The sequence below is a fragment of the Nuphar pumila genome, unplaced genomic scaffold (assembly GCF_984573655.1).
Source record: "Nuphar pumila unplaced genomic scaffold, dmNupPumi1.hap1.1 HAP1_SCAFFOLD_1406, whole genome shotgun sequence".
Taxonomy (NCBI): domain Eukaryota; kingdom Viridiplantae; phylum Streptophyta; class Magnoliopsida; order Nymphaeales; family Nymphaeaceae; genus Nuphar; species Nuphar pumila.
Window position 1 is genome coordinate 4,951 of NW_028323668.1, and position 20,053 is coordinate 25,003.

The 20,053-nt window shown below is 55.8% G+C and overlaps 1 protein-coding gene across 1 annotated transcript; it reads right to left on the bottom strand.

Moving 5' to 3' along the window:
- Positions 1–249: 249 nt before the first annotated feature.
- LOC149809318 (uncharacterized) lies at positions 250–1,059 on the bottom strand. Its single transcript, XM_089994895.1, has one exon. The coding sequence runs from the start codon at positions 1,057–1,059 to the stop codon at positions 250–252; it is 810 nt and encodes a 269-aa protein (XP_089851021.1).
- Positions 1,060–20,053: the final 18,994 nt, after the last annotated feature.

Genomic DNA, 20,053 nt, shown 5'->3' on the forward strand with positions numbered 1-20,053 from the left:
AGTATCCTGATAATATTCAGGAGGGGCACAGTATAGTTCAGTGCAGTAAAGTCCCCTCTCGAAAGAGTACCCGAGAGCTGACGATAGTGACCAGTGAATGACCAGTGACGTCGCTCGAGGGATAATCAGTCGGTAGATTCGCTAGGGTCTGAGGTCGGATGTGCGGTCCCCAGAGAGGATGCTTAGAGATTATAATGTTCCGTTCATCTACAGGCTAAGTGTGTTCTCGTGAACTTCTCGTCTCGTTTCTTACTGCATCCGGAACCCATTTGACCCTGAATAGAGTAAGCCACCGTTTGCCTCCGCTGTACGCAAACAGCCTTGTATTCTGTTTCGTACGTCTAGATACATGCGGTATCCCCAATGTTCCTTACTCCAGGACCCAGGTTCCGTGCTGTCGTTAAAGTCCCAAGGTTTTGGGTGCCCAATGTAGTGCAGAATGCCGATTTTAGAAGGCCTGAGTTGCTGCCTGTATTTTCGAGGTCGTATGTTCCACATGGCATCCAAAAAATCAAAGCTCTGTCTTCTCTGCTTCAAGAAGTATTTGATCAAGATCAGCTGTTCCGTTGTGTCCTTAGATTCCTCCATTTTCTCATGCATTGTTGATCTCAAACAAATATACATCTTTAATTCTCCGAAAATGACTTTGGAAGGGCGCAACACCAGAACACCAGAATTGAAATAACCTGGTCTGCCACAAGCAGCAAGCAGCTTATTGGCAGCAAGCACGTATCGAAGAGGGTTAATGTTTGCTATCACCAGCGCATCGGCATCAATGTATATCGCAATGTCAGTATCATCACGATTCCACAAGTACATTTTGCTGTATGTCTCATGCCGAGGGATGTGTTTTAATTGAAGTTCTGCCGCAAGGTCAGGAATTAGTTCCACAGTACCACCTGCTCGTGCTAAAGCGTCTCGAAACCGCTCCTTGACTTGAGGTAGCACCAACACTGTGATTGGAAGGGTTGAACCACTCTGGTGAATGCTGCAAAGTAGTGATATGGCCCCACTTGCATAGTGGTCCGACGACACTAACGTGAATATGCGGATGTTCATGTGCAACACAATTAAAACATATATCGCGTTCGGGACAATTTTAATGCACTAATCATGTGCTGCGTGCTCACACTTAGAATGTGGTTGATGGAAGATGTTCTACAACAGCGTGTCGTCATATCCTGAACTTCTGAATGAAACCGAGAAACTGAGCTCCAGGGCATTCGTGTACTTGGCTTTATCATCTGGAAACGCGTAGGCCTACCCCCAAGAGATCGATAGTGCTTTACGTGCATAGTGCTGTAGTGGTTTCGTCGCTTGCAGGGGTTCGTCAAGGAGCTGTAGATTCACGTGCATCATGACAGCCTAACATGTGCAAGTGCTCATGATGCGAAGTCGCAACCGGGGCAACATGACAACGCTTCGTTTGACCCGGATTCGCAGCCCCGATTTTTGGGGGTGGCTCAGGGATGGCACGCCAGTGAAGAATTTGGGTCAATCAGTCCCGCCCAAATGGCAGGTCTAAGCCCGAGACGTTGCGTCTATGCAGTGATCCATGCGCATGGCATTGTGGCTAAAGCGGGTACAATCCTAGGCGTCATGACAGACGTTGGTAGTGGTCAATTGTGTTTGGTGGTAGAGGAACATTTTAGACCATGTGCACACCGGCAGGTTGGTTCAGAAACGGGGGTTGGGCCTGTTCAACGAGACACCCACCAAACCATCGCTCGCCTCACCACATACTACGCAGAAAAAATGGTCGCTCTACCTTGTGAATAGCGACGCTCACCATCACAGCAACAAATCTCTGGTTGCTGTCATTGGAGGTGTGCCTTGGGGGTGTGCTCGTGATCGACAGCATGACAAACGACAGAAGGCCGGAACGCCTGCCAGAGGCAAAGGGAGCCAGATGGGACGTTGAGGATGTGCATTGACTACAGGGGGCTAAATGCGGTCACGGAAAGGGACATTTATCTGCTACCCAGAGCGGAAGACCTCTACGCAAAGGTGAAGGGCAAAACTGTCTTCAATAGCCTTGACTTGCTCAAGAGATATTGGCAGATCGCATCGAACCGAAACACAGGCACCTCACAGCCTTCACAACCTCGGAAGGGCTGTTCGAGTACAAAGTCCTGCCCATGGGCCTCACCAATGCGCCAGCTACCTTTCAAAGGATGATGACCAACATCTTCGGAGATCTGATCGAACAGGGAACCGTCATGTTGTACGTCGACGACATCCTGGTGATGACCAACTCAGTGGAAGAGCATGACCAGGTCATGCAGGCCGTCTTGCAATGCCTGGCTGACAAATCCCTGTCAGTACGGTTTGACAAATGCAAGTTCGGCATGAAGGAACTCAAATTCCTCGGCTTCAGTCATCAGCGGCGATTCCGTCCGCACGGACTCCAAGAAAACTCAAGCGGTTCGCGACTGGCCTGTGCCAACCACAGCCACTGCGCTCAGGGGATTCTTGGGTCTCGCCAACTACTTTTGGAGGCTCATCGAGGGCTACGCCGTCATGGCAGCGCCCCTCACCGCGCTCACAGGTGGCAAGAAGCACTCGCAGATCACGATATCAGCAAATCAGCTGGAAGCGTTCGAGGCCATCAAAACAGCGCTCATCTCCCCGCAAGTCCTAGTGGAAGACCCCAACCGCCCATACGAGGTCATCACGGACACCTCATGTGAAGGCATCGGAGCGGTATTGATTCAACTGGACAACAACGGTCACTCTAGGGTCATTGCATACGAGTGTAAAGCGCTTACCACAAAGCGCGCCAACATTGAGGCAAGATTTACCACAGCGGATCAACTGCCACAGCCAGACGGCAGCAATCGCTTGGACTAGGCGGCGCTAGAGGATGCGTCGGGCAAGCAGGAACTCACAACGCTCACCCACGCCCTTGAGGTATGGCGGTGTTACCTGGAAGGAGCGGAGTTCACCATGTACGTCGACCACAAACCCCTCACATACTTGCTGAAGAAGACCAACCTCAATCGATGGCAGGTCCGGATTCTGGAGGTACTTGCCATGTACCCTGGCATGAAGATCCAGCACATCCCGGGGAAAACCAACATCGCGGACGGTCTTAGTCGCATTCATCACTGCCTCCGCCGGATACACAACGGCCCACCAACACCCCTAGTGGACCAACCCACGACAGCGCTAGCAACGATCTTGCACTGCAGAAAGCGTACGGGCCAGGACCTGGCCTTCCCGAGACTACATAAGCCGGATGCTTACCCAGCACCACGCCAGCCCACGGCATTCGCGGGCGCAGTAGCACACATCCACAGCGTGTACGGGCCAGCACTTTTCTACCAAGCAAACATTACACGCGCCTAGGCACGCAAGGCACGAGCCGGAAGCAACGCACAGCCGCCGCCACACCCACCGCCGGTACCACCTCCTCTCACCCAGACCCATGAGCAACTCACGCCGCTGCCCACGACAACACCACCACTCACAGTCACGGCCGATGACTCACTCATGGAGGACGAGGAGGATGAGGAAGCCACACCGGGGAAAGCAGCGGAGCTTGTTGCAGCACCGCAGGGGTACAGCTGGGCCACAGGCTTCCTGCAACAATGCATTGACGGCTACACTAGGGATCCAGCAATGACACAGCTCATCCAGACCCAGCTCAAGCAACCGCACTCCCCCACAGCCTGGACACAGTCACGGGGACTATGGTTTTGCAAGGGCGCTCTGGAGATCCCTCAGGAGAATAATATCTGCGAGGAGTGCATTAGCCAATACCACGACCCCCCTGAGGCCGGCCACCAAGGCGCACTCAAGACCAGAAAAGCGTTCGAGCGCTTCTACTGGTGGCCCACTGTAGAGGAGGACGTCAGACGTTAAGTGGAAAGCTGCGACTCATGCCAACGTATGAAACCTCTCCGCTGGAGACCAGCAGGACTGCTGCAACCACTGCCCATTCCAGCCGAGCGACTCAAACACTGGGTCATCGACTTTGCAAACGCACTGCCGCGAACACTAGACGACAAGGACTCCGTCCTCGTCATGGTCGACAGGAAAACGCGGTACACGCTGATACGGGCTTGCCCAACCCATTGCCCAGCGCAAACGGCAGCGGACATCCTGCTGGAGGCCACCTCTACTTTCGGCAAGCCATACTCGGCCATATGCGACCCAGACAGCCATTTCAAGATCAAAATGGGGGTAGTCCACATCACGCTCGCAATGGTGAACTGCGAAGTCCACGAAGATACCGTGGCTCACCATGAAACGGTGGGACTCGCGGAACGCACCATCCAAGCTGTCAAGGAGCAGCTGCGGCACTACATCAACGCCACCCTAAACAATTGGGCCACGCTCCTCATCGCGCTGCAGAGTGCCCTCAACAATGGCTTCTACAAGTCGCTGAAGACCACACCCAACTACCTGGCCCTGGGCATGCACCCTAACGCACCACGACTGCCCCCAGCATCACCACTCTCGCAACGCGCTGAGTGGCTACGCGTCGAAGCAGAGGCGAAGGCACGCTTGGAAAAGGCACGCCAAGCCATGCTCATCGCAGCCAACGCGAAGCGACGAGACGAGTCATTCCGACTCGAGGACCTGGTGCTCCTAAGTACGAAGCACTCATGGTTCCAGTACACTGCTAACGGCGTACGGAAGCTCATCCCAGCATTGGTGGGACCCTTCAAGGTCCTAGCAGTCCCAAATGCCATCAGCTACCAGCTGGAGCTACCAGAAGACATCAAGTGTTGGCATAGGCCAGTCGCGAACCGCTTGGGTTTTCTTGGGGTCCGTGCGGACGGAATCGCCGCTGATGATGAAGCCGAGGAATTTGAGTTGCTTCATGCCGATTTTGCATTTGTCGAACCGTACTGTCAGGGATTTGTCAGCCAGGCGTTGCAAGACGGCCTGCATGACCTGATCGTGCTCTTCCACCGAGTTGGTCATCACCAGGATGTCGTCGAGGTACAACATGACGGTTCCCTGCTCGATCAGATCTCCAAAGATGTTGGTCATCATCCTTTGAAAGGTAGCTGGCGGATTGGTGATGCCCATGGGCAGAACTTTGTACTCGAACAGCCCTTCCGGGGTTGTGAAGGCTGTGAGGTGCTTGTCTTTCGGTTGGATGCCGATCTGCCAGTATCCCTTGAGCAAGTCAAGGCTACTGAAGACAGTTTTGCCCTTCACCTTTGCGTAGAGGTCTTCCGCTCTGGGTAGCGGGTAAACGTCCCTTTCCGTGACCGCATTCAGCCCCCTGTAGTCAATGCACATCCTCAACGTCCCATCTGGCTTGGGTGTGAATAGGATGGGTGCACCCCAGGGTGAGGATGAGGGCTGCACCAAGCCCTTGCTGATGTGGTAGCGGAGTTGCTTGGTTACTTCCGCCCTCTCCGCAGGGGAGAGGCGCCATTGTCGGCGGAACACTGGTTTAGCATTCGGAAGTAGCGGGATGGAGTGGATGGTCTCTGGGCGCGCCTCGATGTGGTCTGACATCGCTCTGTCCGGGAGGTCGTCCTGGAAGACAGTATGGAATTTCTCTTTCCACTTCCGCAGCGTGGCTGAGGTGATGCCCGCGGGGGGTGTCCTTCAGAAGGTCCTGGAAGTGGTACTTCTCATGCGCCGTGTTGGTGACAGGGGTGGTGGTAGTGGTTGAGGCATGGAGCTGTGTATGGAGGAGGCTGTATTGCAACAACTCGTCTCCGTCCAACAAGTCCGTTATCCTCGTGGCTGGTTCGTCTAGGAACTGTATTATCGCTTCGCCATTCTCGAAGCGCAAGTCCACTGCGATCCAAGGTGCTCCAGGCGATTCCTGGTCCTTACCTTGCTCCAGCTTTTGCGCAAAGTGTGGCGCTGATGTGATGAGAGAGTCGAGAATGGGCTTGGGGTTCCCAAGGGTTCGGTTTTCGCGGGTTTTCTCTCGTATACGGTGTGTTTCTCGCGTCCGCTGCGTCCCCTGATGTCCATCTGAGGTCCCTTGCCTGCACCCGCTCCCAGCATCACGTGGTGCTCCTCTATCCAGCTGCTGCCCAACACCAGGTGCTGAGCTGAGTCCCAGTTAACATAGATGACCAGGGCTGGGACCTCGCACGTGTACGTGCCTATGGTGATTGGAACCCTGCACTCGCCTCGGATGGGAACTCCGCTGCTGTTGCCGCCCAATATCACTGCTCCTCCGCGGTTTGTGTCCACTTGCAGCCCCAGCTGCTGCACAACGCGGAGCGGCACGAGCGAGTGTTTGGCACCCGTGCCTCCTAGGACCAGTATGTCCTCCAGACGTGCTGGATCAGTCGTGAGTGCCTTCGTTTGTTCCTCCGTGAGCAGCGCATATTGTGCTCCCGTGCGGATACGAAGGTTGGTTCGTCGGTGTGCTTGGGCCTTGAAGATGTACGGGTGGCTGTGTGCCGGTGATCTCTGTTGCAGTGCTGCCGTGGGCGTTGGGTTTTGCATCTCCGCGTGCGTGATGCGGTAGACGTGGACTGGCCACGGTACTCTGCATGCCCTGTTGCGCCCGTGTTGGGGTTTGTTGAGACAGGTCGGAGCCTCTGCCTCGTAGAGCAGCGTGCCAGTCGGGAACGTGTGGATGCATTCCCATCCCTTCAGCTGGACATGTACTTCGCTGTTCGTCCATTCCGGGAAGAGGGCGTATCCAATGCTGTTTGGGCACTGCCTGGCTTGCTGCTCCGTGTTGCTGATGTACGGTGCTCCCTCCTTGAAGGGGGCCGGGCACCAGATGACTCTAGGGCTCGTGGCTGGCGGGCCATGGCTGGCCAGGTCGGTGTTCAGGAAGTCCCTCGCGGCATAACGTTGTTGGCACAGGGGTTCGCCCGTTGTGGCGTATGCCTCCACATTGATGCTTTACCTGATCTCACCCAGCGCTGTCCAGTGTTCGCTCCGTATAGCGCGTTTTTCGCTTGCCAGCCCCCCGCACTCTCATGGGTTGGCCATGAACACCCTGCTTGGGCTGGCTGTGTCAGGCTCTGGGGTTGACAGTGTTGAGATATGAATATCAGCTAGTCAGTAGGTGCTGGACGCTTACGAGAGTCCTAGGTTACGCAGTGCTTGTACCACGAGAACGGAACGTTCGAGTGAGCTTCCATGCATAACGAGAGCATTGCTGAGAGCTATGATAGGTGTCCTCAGTGTAGCAATATATAATGTAGTGCTTGGCATACATTATTTCGTGCTTCTAGTCCCTGAGTAGCCTATTTAACAGAGATACCCATCGTTAGCATGGCTGTTAGCATGTAACGTGAAACTTCAACATTGTACAGGATCAGAACTAGAGCACGTAAATCAACTGTACTTATATAGCAGTCTACACACACATGGCATAATGCCCGAACGTCCTAGCATAATGACACTAGCACATTCCGGATGCATTCCGACCACTCTAGGATGACGTAATTCGGACAGTTCCGGAACTTCCGCATTACGCTAGACCATGCCAAACCAACGTCTAACAAGCACCGACTGTTTATCTCGACGCTTCCCCAACAGGAGGTGCTGAACACATCATGCAAACGCTCCTCCGAGGACAGGTACCGGAGAACACATTCTCTACACACACAAAAGTAACATGTCATCTGAGTTAGCCGGACAATCTTAGGCCACGCCTCTGTCGTTCAACGCCCCGCGCAAATTCTGTGGCTGCTTGTAAATGGTCCCTCCCATTTCAACGAAAGCCTTGCCATCTCACCGAAGCCTTGGGCTCTCCAACCTTCGTGAGGATGCTTGCCACAACCGTGGGAAGACAGGCCATTGGAAGGCCGACTGCCCTGACCCGCCGAAAGGGGGTGTTGCTTTGGTTGCGCCGCACGCGTATCATCTGAGTGGGTACTGGACTCAAGAGCATCGTCGCACATGACGCACGACCGCTCCATCATGAAGGACTACATGTCGCTGAAAGAAGTCGTCCCCATCAAGTTCGGCAACTACGAGTGCGCCAACGCCGTGGGCATTGGCAACGTCATCTTCGACGCCGCCGGCCAGGAGGCAGTGCTGAAGAGGGTCTACTTCATCCCGGATCTCTTCACCAACCTCCTCTCCCTGTCGTGCGCTACGAGCAGCGGCGCGACAGTCACCCTCAGTGGCAAGAAGTGCTGCATCCGGTATGGCGGATTCGTCGCCATGACTGCTACCCAGCGCCGCGGCTTATGGACGGTGTGCATCCAAGCGTCTACATCTCGCGAGCTTGCACTGGCGGCTGAGGAGCCGCCCGCCGCAGAGCGTGTGCTGCCATCGGAGGAGTCCGAGGCCGGGCAGCTCTGGCACCGCCGCATGGGGCACCCGAGTTATGGGGTGCTGACCAAGATGCAGCGCAAGGGCATGGTAACAGGGATGGACGTCAGCTTAGAAGAGCTGAAATCTTTGCAGGGCAAGACGTGCGAGCCCTGCATCATGGGCAAGCAGCACCGCGCTCCCTTCCCCACATCCGGCTCGCAGGCGACTGAGCGCCTGACCGCTCTTGCACATGGATGTCTGTGGACCTATGCAGGTGCCTACAGTCGGAGGAGCTCGCTACTTCACCGGACTTCTCGACGACGCCTCGCTCCTGTCGCAGATCTGCCTCACCGCTCGCAAGTCTGACGTTGCACAAGCGGTCATCTCCACGATCGAGGAGCTGTAGAGGCAGAGTGGAGATCGCACCAAAGTTCTGCGGTCTGGCCGCGGAGGGGAACTCACCGGCCAGCAGCTGGTGGAATATTGCGCTCGCAAGGGCATCGTGCTGGAAACAATGGCACCCTACACCCCGCAGCAGAATGGAGCCGCCGAGCGTCTCAACCGGACGCTTGTAAAGAAGGCTCGCGCCATGCTGCATGAGAGCAAGCTGCCGCTTTGTTGGTGGGGAGAGGCCGTCAACACTGCCAACCTGCTCCGCAATCTCACGTACGCAGCTGGCGCTCCACTTGGCACCCCGTGGCGCTCATTCAAGCGCACCGTGCCGGACCTCTCTTGCCTCCGCATCTTCGGCGCTACCGCCTACGCTCACACTCCAGATCAGCTGCGCAGGAAATTGGACCCCAAGTCCCGCAAGGGGATTCTCGTTGGGTATGAGCATCACACTATGGCTTATCGTATCCTGCTGCCCCCATCTCGTGTGATCGTTTCGCGCGATGCGATGTTTGACGAGGCTGTCGTCGGTGTGGGACAGGATCCAGCGCCTGTCGCGCTGTCCCTGCCTCCTGCGTTGCAGTCGACTGATGTCGGGCTGCTGTCGCCAGAGGAGGAGGAGGAGGAGGAAAGCGCTCCAGACTCTCCAGTCCCCGACATTCTTGCAGCGCCTCCAGCCTCTGGCGCAGCACAGCCCATCGTCGCCTCTGCAGATCTGCTGCAGGATAATGATGACGATGACGAGAAGTACGAAATGCCAGCGCTCGTGATGGATGCTGATGACGAAGACTCCGACAGCGAGGAGGATGCTCCAGCAGCCACCGAGCCTCGCTATCCAGTACGTAACCGTCGGCCTCCAGATGTCTACGAGCCAGGTCTCATCGCCAAGATAGTCAGCTTCAAGGAGGAGCCGAACACGCACCACGACGCACTCTCAGGTCCCGATGCACCTCTGTGGCGGAAGGCCATGGACGAGGAGCTCGCGTCTCTCATGGAAATGAACGCATGGAAGCTGGTGCCGCTGCCTCCAGGCGTCAAAGCTTTACCATGCAGGTGAACGTACAAGCTGAAGCACGACGGCGATGGCAACATCGAGCGCTACAAGGCGTGTCTGGTCGCAAAAGGGTATGCGCAGAAGGAAGGCATCAAGTTCAACGAGGTCTTCGCTACTGTCAGCAAGCACGCCACCCTACGTGCACTACTCTCAGTCGTTGCAGCCAAGGACCTGGAGCTCATGCAGATGGATGCCAAGCTCGCGTTTCTCAACGGCGAGCTGGAGGAGGACATATACATGCAGCATCCGCCGACCTACGAGCAGGGAGCTGGTCTGGTGTGTCATCTTCAGTGTGCGCTCTACGGTCTACGCCAGGCTCCTCGAGCATGGAACCTGCGCTTCCGCAAGGAGCTGGCAGCCTTGGGCTTCCGCCAGACGCAGGCCGATCCCAGCCTGTTCGTGAAAGGATCAGGTGTGGAGGCTATCTATCTGCTCGTCTACGTCGACGACATGCTGATCGCTGCGAGGGGAGGTCTTGCAAACGGTGTGTATGAGGCCATCAAGGGACTCTTCAAAGTGCGGAACCTCGGTGCTGTGACCTACTTCCTTGGCATGCATATCGCCTGTGACCGTGCCGCACGCACCATCACCTTGACGCAGGAGCAGCTCACTCTCAACATGCTGGAAAAGTTCAGCATGTCCGACGCCAAGCCGCGTCGCTCGCCAATTGCCACCGGCACACGTTTCACGGCTGAGGGCGATCCGCTGGATACAGAGCTGTATCCTGACAGTGCTCTCGTGGGCTCGCTGCTCTACCTTGCTTGCTGCACTCGACCGGACATCGCGTTCGCGGTCAACTCCCTGGCTCGCTACATAGCCTCGCCGACGGAGCAGCACTGGATCACAGCCAAGGGTATTCTGCGCTATCTGCGCCAGGCGCTTAGTCGCCTGCGAGCCGGATGTGGGGAAGGGAGCGCGGTGCTGCTTGCCCATGATGCAGGGCTCGCACGTCTTGCCCTGCGCAGATTTCAGCTCTTCTAAGCTGACGTCCATCCCTATAACCATAACCTGTTGGAATATGCCGTTTACATACAGAATCAGACAAGTAGTGCAGCAAACGTGCTGCTTATATACTGTAGACGTTTCCAATGAAAGTCCTAGAAGCGTGAAGCTCGTGAGCATGTCTACGTTCACGTGATCCAAGGAACTCACCATGCGCACGTTCTATGCATGGGCTAATCAACTATTAGCTAAGCTTTCTCACGTAAGAAATCATACAATTTGTCACTGCCTGACCAATATACACTGAATCTTAACACTCCTCTTCAGGCAGTGCAACGTGTGAACCTATTGTCCAATGCCCATGCCCTTGAGGCATCGAGCAACCTTAGCCTCCGTAAGGGGCTTGGTTAGAGCAACGGCGACATTATCCTCAGAGCTACAATACATAAATGCAAGCTCCTTGCGCATGACTCGCTCGCGGGCGAAGTGATGCATAATGTCGATGTGCTTGGTTCGAGCGTGGGCGATGGGGTCCTTTAGCAGGCTCAGAGCTGCTTGATTGTCGCATGACACCTTGATGGGCCCAGGCATACCAGCCTCTAAGTCATTCAGCAGCTTCTTGATCCACAAGCCTTCTCGTCCCGCGGCGGCTGCAGCCATATACTCAGCCTCTGTCGTCGACGCAGCGACGGTTGGCTGTAAGCGGCTCCCCCAGCTGATGGCTCCCCTGTTGAGAGTGAAGATGAAGGCAGTGGTCGATCGGCGAGAGTAGAGGTCTCCCCAGATAGCGCAGGACGCCCTTGGCTGTGATCCAGTGCTGCTCCGTCGGCGAGGCTATGTAGCGAGCCAAGGAGTTGACTGCGAACGCGATGTCCGGTCGAGTGTAGCAGGCAACGTAGAGCAGCGAGCCCACGAGAGCGCTGTAAGGAAACAGCTCTGTGTCCAGCGGATCGCCCTCAGCCGTGAGACGTGTGCCGGTGGCAATCGGCATGCGACGCGGCTTGGCGTTGGACATGCTGAACTTTTTCAGCATGTTGAGAGTGAGCTGCTCCTGCGTCAAGGTGATGGTGCGTGCGGCACGGTCACGGGGGATATGCATGCCGAGGAAGTAGGTCACAGCACCGAGGTTCCGCACTGTGAAGAGTCCCTTGATGGCCTCGTACACACCGTTTGCAAGATCTCCCCTCGCAGCGATCAGCATGTCGTCGACGTAGACGAGCTGATAGATAGCCTCCACACCTGATCCTTTCACGAATAGGCTGGGATCGGCCTGCGTCTGGCGGAAGCCCAAGGCTGCCAGCTCCTTGCGGAAGCGCGCAGGTTCCATGCTCGAGGAGCCTGGCGTAGACCGTAGAGCGCACGCTGAAGATGACACACCAGACCAGCTCCCTGCTTGTAGGTCGGCGGCTGCTGCATGTATATGTCCTCCTCCAGCTCGCCGTTGAGAAACGCGAGCTTGACATCCATGCATGAGCTCCAGGTCTTTGGCTGCAACGACTGAGAGTAGCGCACGTAGGGTGGCGTGCTTGCTGACAGGAGCGAAGACCTCGTTGAAGTTGATGCCTTCCTTCTGCGCATACCCTTTTGCGACCAGACGCGCCTTGTAGCGCTCGATGTTGCCATCGCCGTCGTGCTTCAGCTTGTACGTTCACCTGCATGGTAAAGCTTTGACGCCTGGAGGCAGCTGGCACCAGCTTCCATGCGTTCATTTCCATGAGAGACGCGAGCTCCTCGTCCATGGCCTTCCGCCACAGAGGTGCATCGGGACCTGAGAGTGCGTCGTGGTGCGTGTTCGGCTCCTCCTTGAAGCTGACTATCTTGGCGATGAGACCTGGCTCGTAGACATCTGGAGGCCGACGGTTACGTACTGGATAGCGAGGCTCGGTGGCTGCTGGAGCATCCTCCTCGCTGTCGGAGTCTTCGTCATCAGCATCCATCACGAGCGCTGGCATTTCGTACTTCTCGTCATCGTCATCATTATCCTGCAGCAGATCTGCAGAGGCGACGATGGGCTGTGCTGCGCCAGAGGCTGGAGGCGCTGCAAGAATCTCGGGGACTGGAGAGTCTGGAGCTCTTTCCTCCTCCTCCTCCTCCTCTGGCGACAGCAGCCCGACATCAGTCGACTGCAACGCAGGAGGCAGGGACAGCGCGACAGGTGCTGGATCCTGTCCCACACCGATGACAGCCTCGTCAAACATATCATCGCGCGAAACGATCACACAAGATGGGTGCAGCAGGATACGATAAGCCTTAGAGTAAGGCTCGTACCCAACGAGAATCCCCTTGCGGGACTTGGGGTCCAATTCTCTGCGCAGCTGATCTGGAGTGTGAGCGTAGGCGGTAGCGCCGAAGATGTGCTTCTAGTCCCTGAGCCTGTTTGACAGAGATACTGATGAGCGGTGTAACATTCCTCATTTGGCACCCTGTCATACAACAACATTAAATAGGTGCTTACAACTAGGCATCGCTTGTCAACACGCTGCACATTCGTAGGCTGTTTGGGCAATCACATGCTTGCCAATTGTTGCTGCTTTGAGACTTTGTTCGATGGACGACAAGTCGCGAGCTTCGTGTGAAAAAGCGTCGCGTCTTAGGCTACAAGGTTCGGCACCACCACGATGGTTGTGGAAGGTTCTCGTGGAGTATCTTTGTCAAGTGAGAAGATGACTGGCGAGTGGGCTACTTGTCGAGAGGGAGCGTTTCAAGGTAGCGCTACGTGGAGTTAGCGTTACGCAGAGCCGCGAGATGGGGCTCGAGCGTGGAGGACGTTCTAGAAGTCGCAAGACCATCCAGGAGAGACCTGTTTTGTCTTCGAGTTGTGAACTGGTTGCACACGAGGTGTGTTGAAGTATGACAGGGTGCAAAATGAGGAATGTTACACCGCTCATCAGTATCTCTGTTAAATAGGTTACTCAGGGACTAGAAGCACGAAATAATGTATGCCACGCACTACATTATATACTGCTACACTGAGGATACCTATCGTAGCTCTCAGCAATGCTCTCGTTATGCATGGAAGCTCACTCGAACGTTCCGTTCTCGTGATACATGCACTACGTAACCTAGGACTCTCGTAAGCGTCCAGCACCTACTGACTAGCTGATATTCATATCTCAACACTCCCCCTCAGGAGGTGCTGAGATATGTTTGAGGACAGCAAACATACAGGCACAAAAAACCCTATGCAAATGCTCCCCCACTTCAGTGCACTGGAGAGCCAACAAAACATGCAATGCTCATGCAGAACACTAGGCATATGCACTCTGCAAATGCGGCAATGGCTCACTCAAACTACGTAAGCGCCCATGCAAAGTTCTCATGCAACAATGCCATGCTTTGCAATTCCACAAATGGAATCCTCACAGTCACGAAGTATAGGCAGTTTGAAGCTTGTGCACAACGTGTGCAGACAGCTCACAACTTGAAGACAAAAACAGGTCTCTCCTGATTGGTCTTGAAACCTCTAGAATGTCCTTCACGCTCGAACCCCATGTCGCAGCTCTGCGTCATGCTAACTCCACGCACGCTACCTTGAACCTCTTCTTCTCGACAAGTAGCCCACTCGCCAGTCATCTTCTCACTTGACAAAGATACTCCACGAGAACGTTCCACAACCATCCTGGTCGTGCCGAACCTTGTAGCCTAAGACGCGACGCTTTCATACGAAGCTCGCGACTTGTCGTCCATCGAACGACGTCTCAAAGCAGCAACAATTGGCAAGCATGTGATTACGCAAACAGCCTACGAATGTGCAGCGTGTCGACAAGCGATGCCTAGTTGTAAGCACCTATTTAATGTTGAAGTATGACAGGGTGCAAAATGAGGAATGTTACACCGCTCATCAGTATCTCTGTTAAATAGGTTACTCATGGACTAGAAGCACGAAATAATGTATGCCACGCACTACATTATATACTGCTACACTGAGGATACCTATCGTAGCTCTCAGCAATGCTCTCGTTATGCATGGAAGCTCACTCGAACGTTCCGTTCTCGTGATACATGCACTACGTAACCTAGGACTCTCGTAAGCATTCCAGCACCTACTGACTAGCTGATATTCATATCTCAACAAGGTGCACAAGCTACAATTGCCTAAACTTCGTGACTGTGAGGATTCCATGTGTGGAATTGCAAAGTATGGCGTTGCTGCATGATAATTTTGCACGGGCACTCACGTAGTCTGAGTGAGCCATTGCCACATTTGCAGAGTGCATATGCCTGGTGTTCTGCATGAGCATTGCATGTTTTGTTGGCTCTCCAGTGCGCTGAAGTGGGGGAGCATTGGCATAGAGTTTTTCGTGCCTGTATGTTTGCTGTCCTCAAATATATCTCAGCACCTCCTGAGGGGGAGTGTTGAGATATGAATATCAGCTAGTCAGTAGGTGCTGGACGCTTACGAGAGTCATAGGTTACGTAGTGCATGTATCACGAGAACGGAACGTTCGAGTGAGCTTCCATGCATAACGAGAGCATTGCTGAGAGCTATGATAGGTGTCCTCAGTGTAGCAATATATAATGTAGTGCTTGGCATACATACATACATACATACAGTGCTTGTAGTCCCTGAGTAACCTATTTAACAGAGATACCCATCGTTAGCATGGCTGTTAGCATGTAACGTGAAACTTCAACAGACAGCTGTGCGAAGGTGGCGTGCTTGGGTGTGGTGCCCGCGTTATGGGTTCGTACGTCGCGGCTGTCGTGAACCTGGCTCGCCGCCTGTGCATAGTGGCTCGTGCGTTGGCCTGTGGCGTCTCTATCCGTCGAGCGGGGCTCGTCTCCGCGAGGTGGCGAGCGCTGGCGTTCTTCGGAGTACGCCCTTCGATAACGGTCCTCGGAGGGCGCCCTACGATCGAAGCGACCGTATCTGCTGTGGTCCGCACGTCTGTCTTCTCCTCTGTGCCGCTCGTCGCGTCTACCCTCTCTGCGCTGTTCGTCCTCCTGCGAGCGGGGGTCGAGTCGGTTTTGGTACCTGCGCCTGTCCTCATCTGCAGGGTTCCGGCGTGGCCATTCCCGTTGGCGCGACGCGCTCCTTCGTCCGCGTTCCATGGATCGCTCGCGTGATGTTCCTCGCAATGGTGTGCGGCGACATGCCTGTGGGCACGCTGCTGCCCAGTGTCTGCGTTCCCCGCATATAAGGCATGTGGAGTGTGGGCACTGGGGCGGTGAGTGTGCTGTGTCCCCGCAGACTGAGCATGCCCTTGGCCGTGGCAGTTCCCTGGGTCTGTCTTCCGCCATCACGTTGAAGTGTGCTCCTCGTGGCTTGTCAATCGCGTTCGCTACTCCCGTGATCGACTGCCACCAGCTGCTTTCCGTGATGTGTGGATCAGTGCTGAGGTGCAGGCAGGATAGTTTCCATTGCCTGCTTATCTACTCTGGTACCCGGGCGAGGCAGTAGTCCCGTACCATGGAGCCCTTGCTGTAATCATCAGCTCCGTCGAGTTCTCGCAGCTTATCCCGCTGCGTGTGGAACTCGTTGACGAACTGGTGGAAGTCCGTGTTGTGGTCGACCCTGAGCCGTGCAATACATTCCCTGATCTCGCTCGTGGATGGTGCCATGCGCGTGTTTTGGGCTCGTAGCAGGCTCACGGCCCACTCCCATTGGCCAATGGGTGTTCCATGGGTGCGCCGCCGTGCTGTGCCATGTCTGCATGTGGTTATGCAACCGCATCTGGATGCTGGCCTCGCAGCTGGCTATCAGCACTCGCACCATGCGTTCCTCATCGTAGTTGACTTGGCTCCCGTGGAGGTGAATGTACAGGAGGAACTCGTGCAGATCCGGCGCGACGATGGTTTTGTCCTTGCCATAGATGGCGCCCGTCTTGGTACGGTCATACGTTTTGCGTATGGTGCCTTTAAGTGATTCCTTCTCACATAGGGAGGGTTGCGAGCCCATGGGGTTGCTTCTCGGTGGTTGGATGGGCGCGGCGAAGGGAGATCCTATGGGTGTGGCCCTGTCACTTGTGGATGTGGCCAATGTGGGGTGGTCGGCGTTGTGGTGTGAGTGTACGTCGGGCCCCATGGTTGCAGCTGGTGTAGTGTGAGTGTGGGGGGTGGAGGTTGTGGTGGGAGTGCTCCTGGGTGTCCCTGTGCTGGGTGTGGGTGTTGAAGTATGACAGGGTGCAACATGAGGAATGTTACACCGCTCATCAGTATCTCTGTTAAATAGGTTACTAAAGGACTAGAAGAACGAAATAAATTTCTTCTACGTATGCCAAGCACTGCATTATATATTACAAGCGACAGGGCCGGCAAATCTAGGAAAGGCTACCGAAAGACGAACAAAAGAAAAGAAAAAAGAAGACAAAGCACACAGCGACACAAACAAACAACGAAGCAAGCCAGACCTCAACCGGGCCCTCTGCCGGCTCATCACATCCTGGCTGGAAGTTGTGTCCAACACGCACAGCAATGCGCAAGAGAGAGTTGTAGTACATGCGCGCATTGCCCTTGCAAAGGGCGCAGCTGAGCTCCCGGCGGACGATCCGGACACAAGCGGCTTTAGACACCCGACCCGACGCCGCTACCAGATCGCCAAGCTCTGATAGGAACCGCGACGCCGCGACACCCATGCGGCCGTACGACTCCACAGCAAGCGGCACAAAGCCGAACGCGGAGCCCTCGCCAACCGCTTCGAAGTCTGCCCGCTTCCGCGCCTCAGCCTCCGCAGCGTCTCGCATGTACGACGCAGCCGCGGGGTGCATGACGACGCAGTCCAGGATGCGGACGCCACCGTCAGGCCAAACCACGAGGATGTCACCCCGACGTTGACTGGCAGCCCCTTGCGCCCCCGGGGCTGCAAGGCTGCTGTAGAGCGGCTCCGCGCTCGACGCGCAACCAGCGCGGCGGATGGCATGGCGCCAGGCAGAAGCGCAGGAATCATGGCGCACAATTGCCTTGCCAGCGTTATGTTTGCACGAGAGAGCGTGGTCCGGCGTTGTCGAATCGCCAGCGGAGCAGGTGCACGGAGGGATGTCAATCAGCGACGGCACCCCCAAGCCGAGCCGATGCCGGGCTGCCATGCGAAACTCTGCGTTAGTGAGACGCAGAGCCGACCACATGGGCAGTGCAGTAAGCCAGCCTGACGACGGGCCAGTTGAGGCACTGCGAAGGCGCGCCGCGTCCCGCTGGCCCTCCACGGTGTCGGTGTCACAGGCGTCGAGCATGGCCGCGCCCGCACTATCGCCCACGAGCCTCGACACGGCCCGCTGGACGTGGGGCAGGTCCTCAAGCACGAACTCCGCCGGCAGGTCCCGGGCGCTCTCTTCCCACTCGCACTCGCCGGCAGCGTCGTCGAAGACGCGTTGCCAGGCCGACAGCAACGCCGGCCGCAGCGCGCCCGAGATGGGCTGGCATATGTCAAGACCATTCGACATGGCCTTTTGCGCCTTAGAGGCTCCCGCCACGAGCGCGGCGGCCGCGACGAGGGACGTTGCGTCGCGTAGGCCAAAGCCCCCATGCCGGAGAGGGAGTCGGAGTTGTTGCACGGCACGTGTTGACGCTGCACCGACCTCAGGCACCTGGAAGAGCGTCTTGGCGGCTACCATGATGGCATCCTCGACGCGCACGACGCTGGGCTGGAGGTGCTCCCATGCAACCGTGCGCAGCAGGTGCGCCATGCGCATGGACAGAGAGGACCGGAGCAGGGCGAATTGCGCCTGATGGCTGACGGGCAGCGCCATGAGCTTGTCCACTTGCTCGATGATGCCGTCCGCGCGGTCGGACAAAGCGGCAGCAACGTACGAGCCAATGGGCGTGCCACACACCGTGACGCCGCCGGGGCAGTGCTGGATGCCCAGGGCAGCGGCCAGACACGCAACCGCCATCGAAGGCCCCTCGGTGAGCGCGCACTTGCGGGGCTGGACGCGGAGGCCACGCTGGGCACGCCGCTCTCCCCAGTGAGCGCGTGGAACGCCGCACGGAGGGCGTCGACCTTGCCAACCAGGTTGACGTCATCCGCAATCGCCAGCACGGTCACCGCGGGCGCGGTTGCCCGAGTGCGTTCCAAGATGGGCTGCAGCACCAGGTATTACATTCTGCATTATATACTGCTACACTGAGGACACCTGTCATAGCTCTCAGCAATGCTCTCGAACGTCACTCGCACGTTCCGTTCTCGTGATCCATGCAGTATGTAACCTAGGACTCTCGTAAGCGTCCAGTACCTACTGACTAGCTAGTATTCATATCTCAACACTCCCCCTCAGGAGGTGCTGAGATGTGTTACAAGCGATAGGGCTGGCAAAACAGGAAAAAACACAGAAACAAACACTGAAAACAACGTCACAAACTAAGACAAAACACACAAGAAAACCAGCAACCTAAGCCACGCCGGGATCTTCCTGCGGTGCATCACACCCTGCATGGAAGTCCGAGCCGACGTTCACGGCGATACGAGAGAGGGACTTGTAGTACATGGAGGTGCTGAGATATGTTTGAGGACAGCAAACATACAGGCACAAAAAACCCTATGCAAATGCTCCCCCACTTCAGTGCACTGGAGAGCCAACAAAAGATGCAATGCTCATGCAGAACACTCGGCATATGCACTTTGCAAATGCGGCAATGGCTCACTCAAACTACGTGAGCGCCCATGCAAAGTTCTCATGCAAAAATGCCATGCTTTGCAATTCCACAAATGGAATCCTCACAGTCACGAAGTATAGGCAGTTTGAAGCTTGTGCACAACGTGTGCAGCCAGCTCATAACTTGAAGACAAAACAGGTCTCTCCTGCTTGGTCTTGAAACCTCTAGAATGTCCTTCACGCTCGAAGCCCATCTCGCAGCTCTGCATCATGCAAAAAATTCCACGCAGCGCTGTCTTGAACCTCTTCTTCTCGACAAGTAGCCCACTCGCCAGTCATCTTCTCACTTGACGAAGATACTCCACGAGAACGTTCCACAACCATCCTGGTCGTGCCGAACCTTGTAGCCTAAGACGCGACGCTTTCACACAAAGTCTCAAAGCAGCAACTCAAAGCAGCAACAATTGGCAAGCATGTGTTTACGCAAGCAGCCTACGAATGTGCAGCGTGTCGACAAGCGATGCTTAGGTGTAAGCCCCTATTTAATGTTGAAGTATGACAGGGTGCAGAATGAGGAATGTTACACCGCTCATCAGTAGCTCTGTCATACTTCAACAGTGGGGTGGTCGGCCCGTACATTGGTCCCAGGGGGGCTGCCGCATATGGGGTTTGGGGTGGCCCCGTCTGCATTCCCCGCGTGGGTGGGTCTCCCGTGCTGAGCATGTCCTGTATGTCCCGCAGCTGGCTCTGCATATGTTGCATGTTGGACTCTATCTCTGCTCTTTGCCACTGCTGTAGGTGGTTCCCCGTGGCTTGCTGGTGTGGGGAAGCACGCCCCGAATAGCCATCTTCCCTTCTGCAAGCCTTGTGCCAGTGTGGACTTGATGTTGCTGTTGAAAACAGACATTCGAGTTACAGTAGTGATACTCCAACA

What these genes read in the sequence shown, in the direction of transcription:
- LOC149809318 (XM_089994895.1), bottom strand. Translation starts at nt 1,059, where the DNA reads ATGAACATCCGCATATTCACGTTAGTGTCGTCGGACCACTATGCAAGT.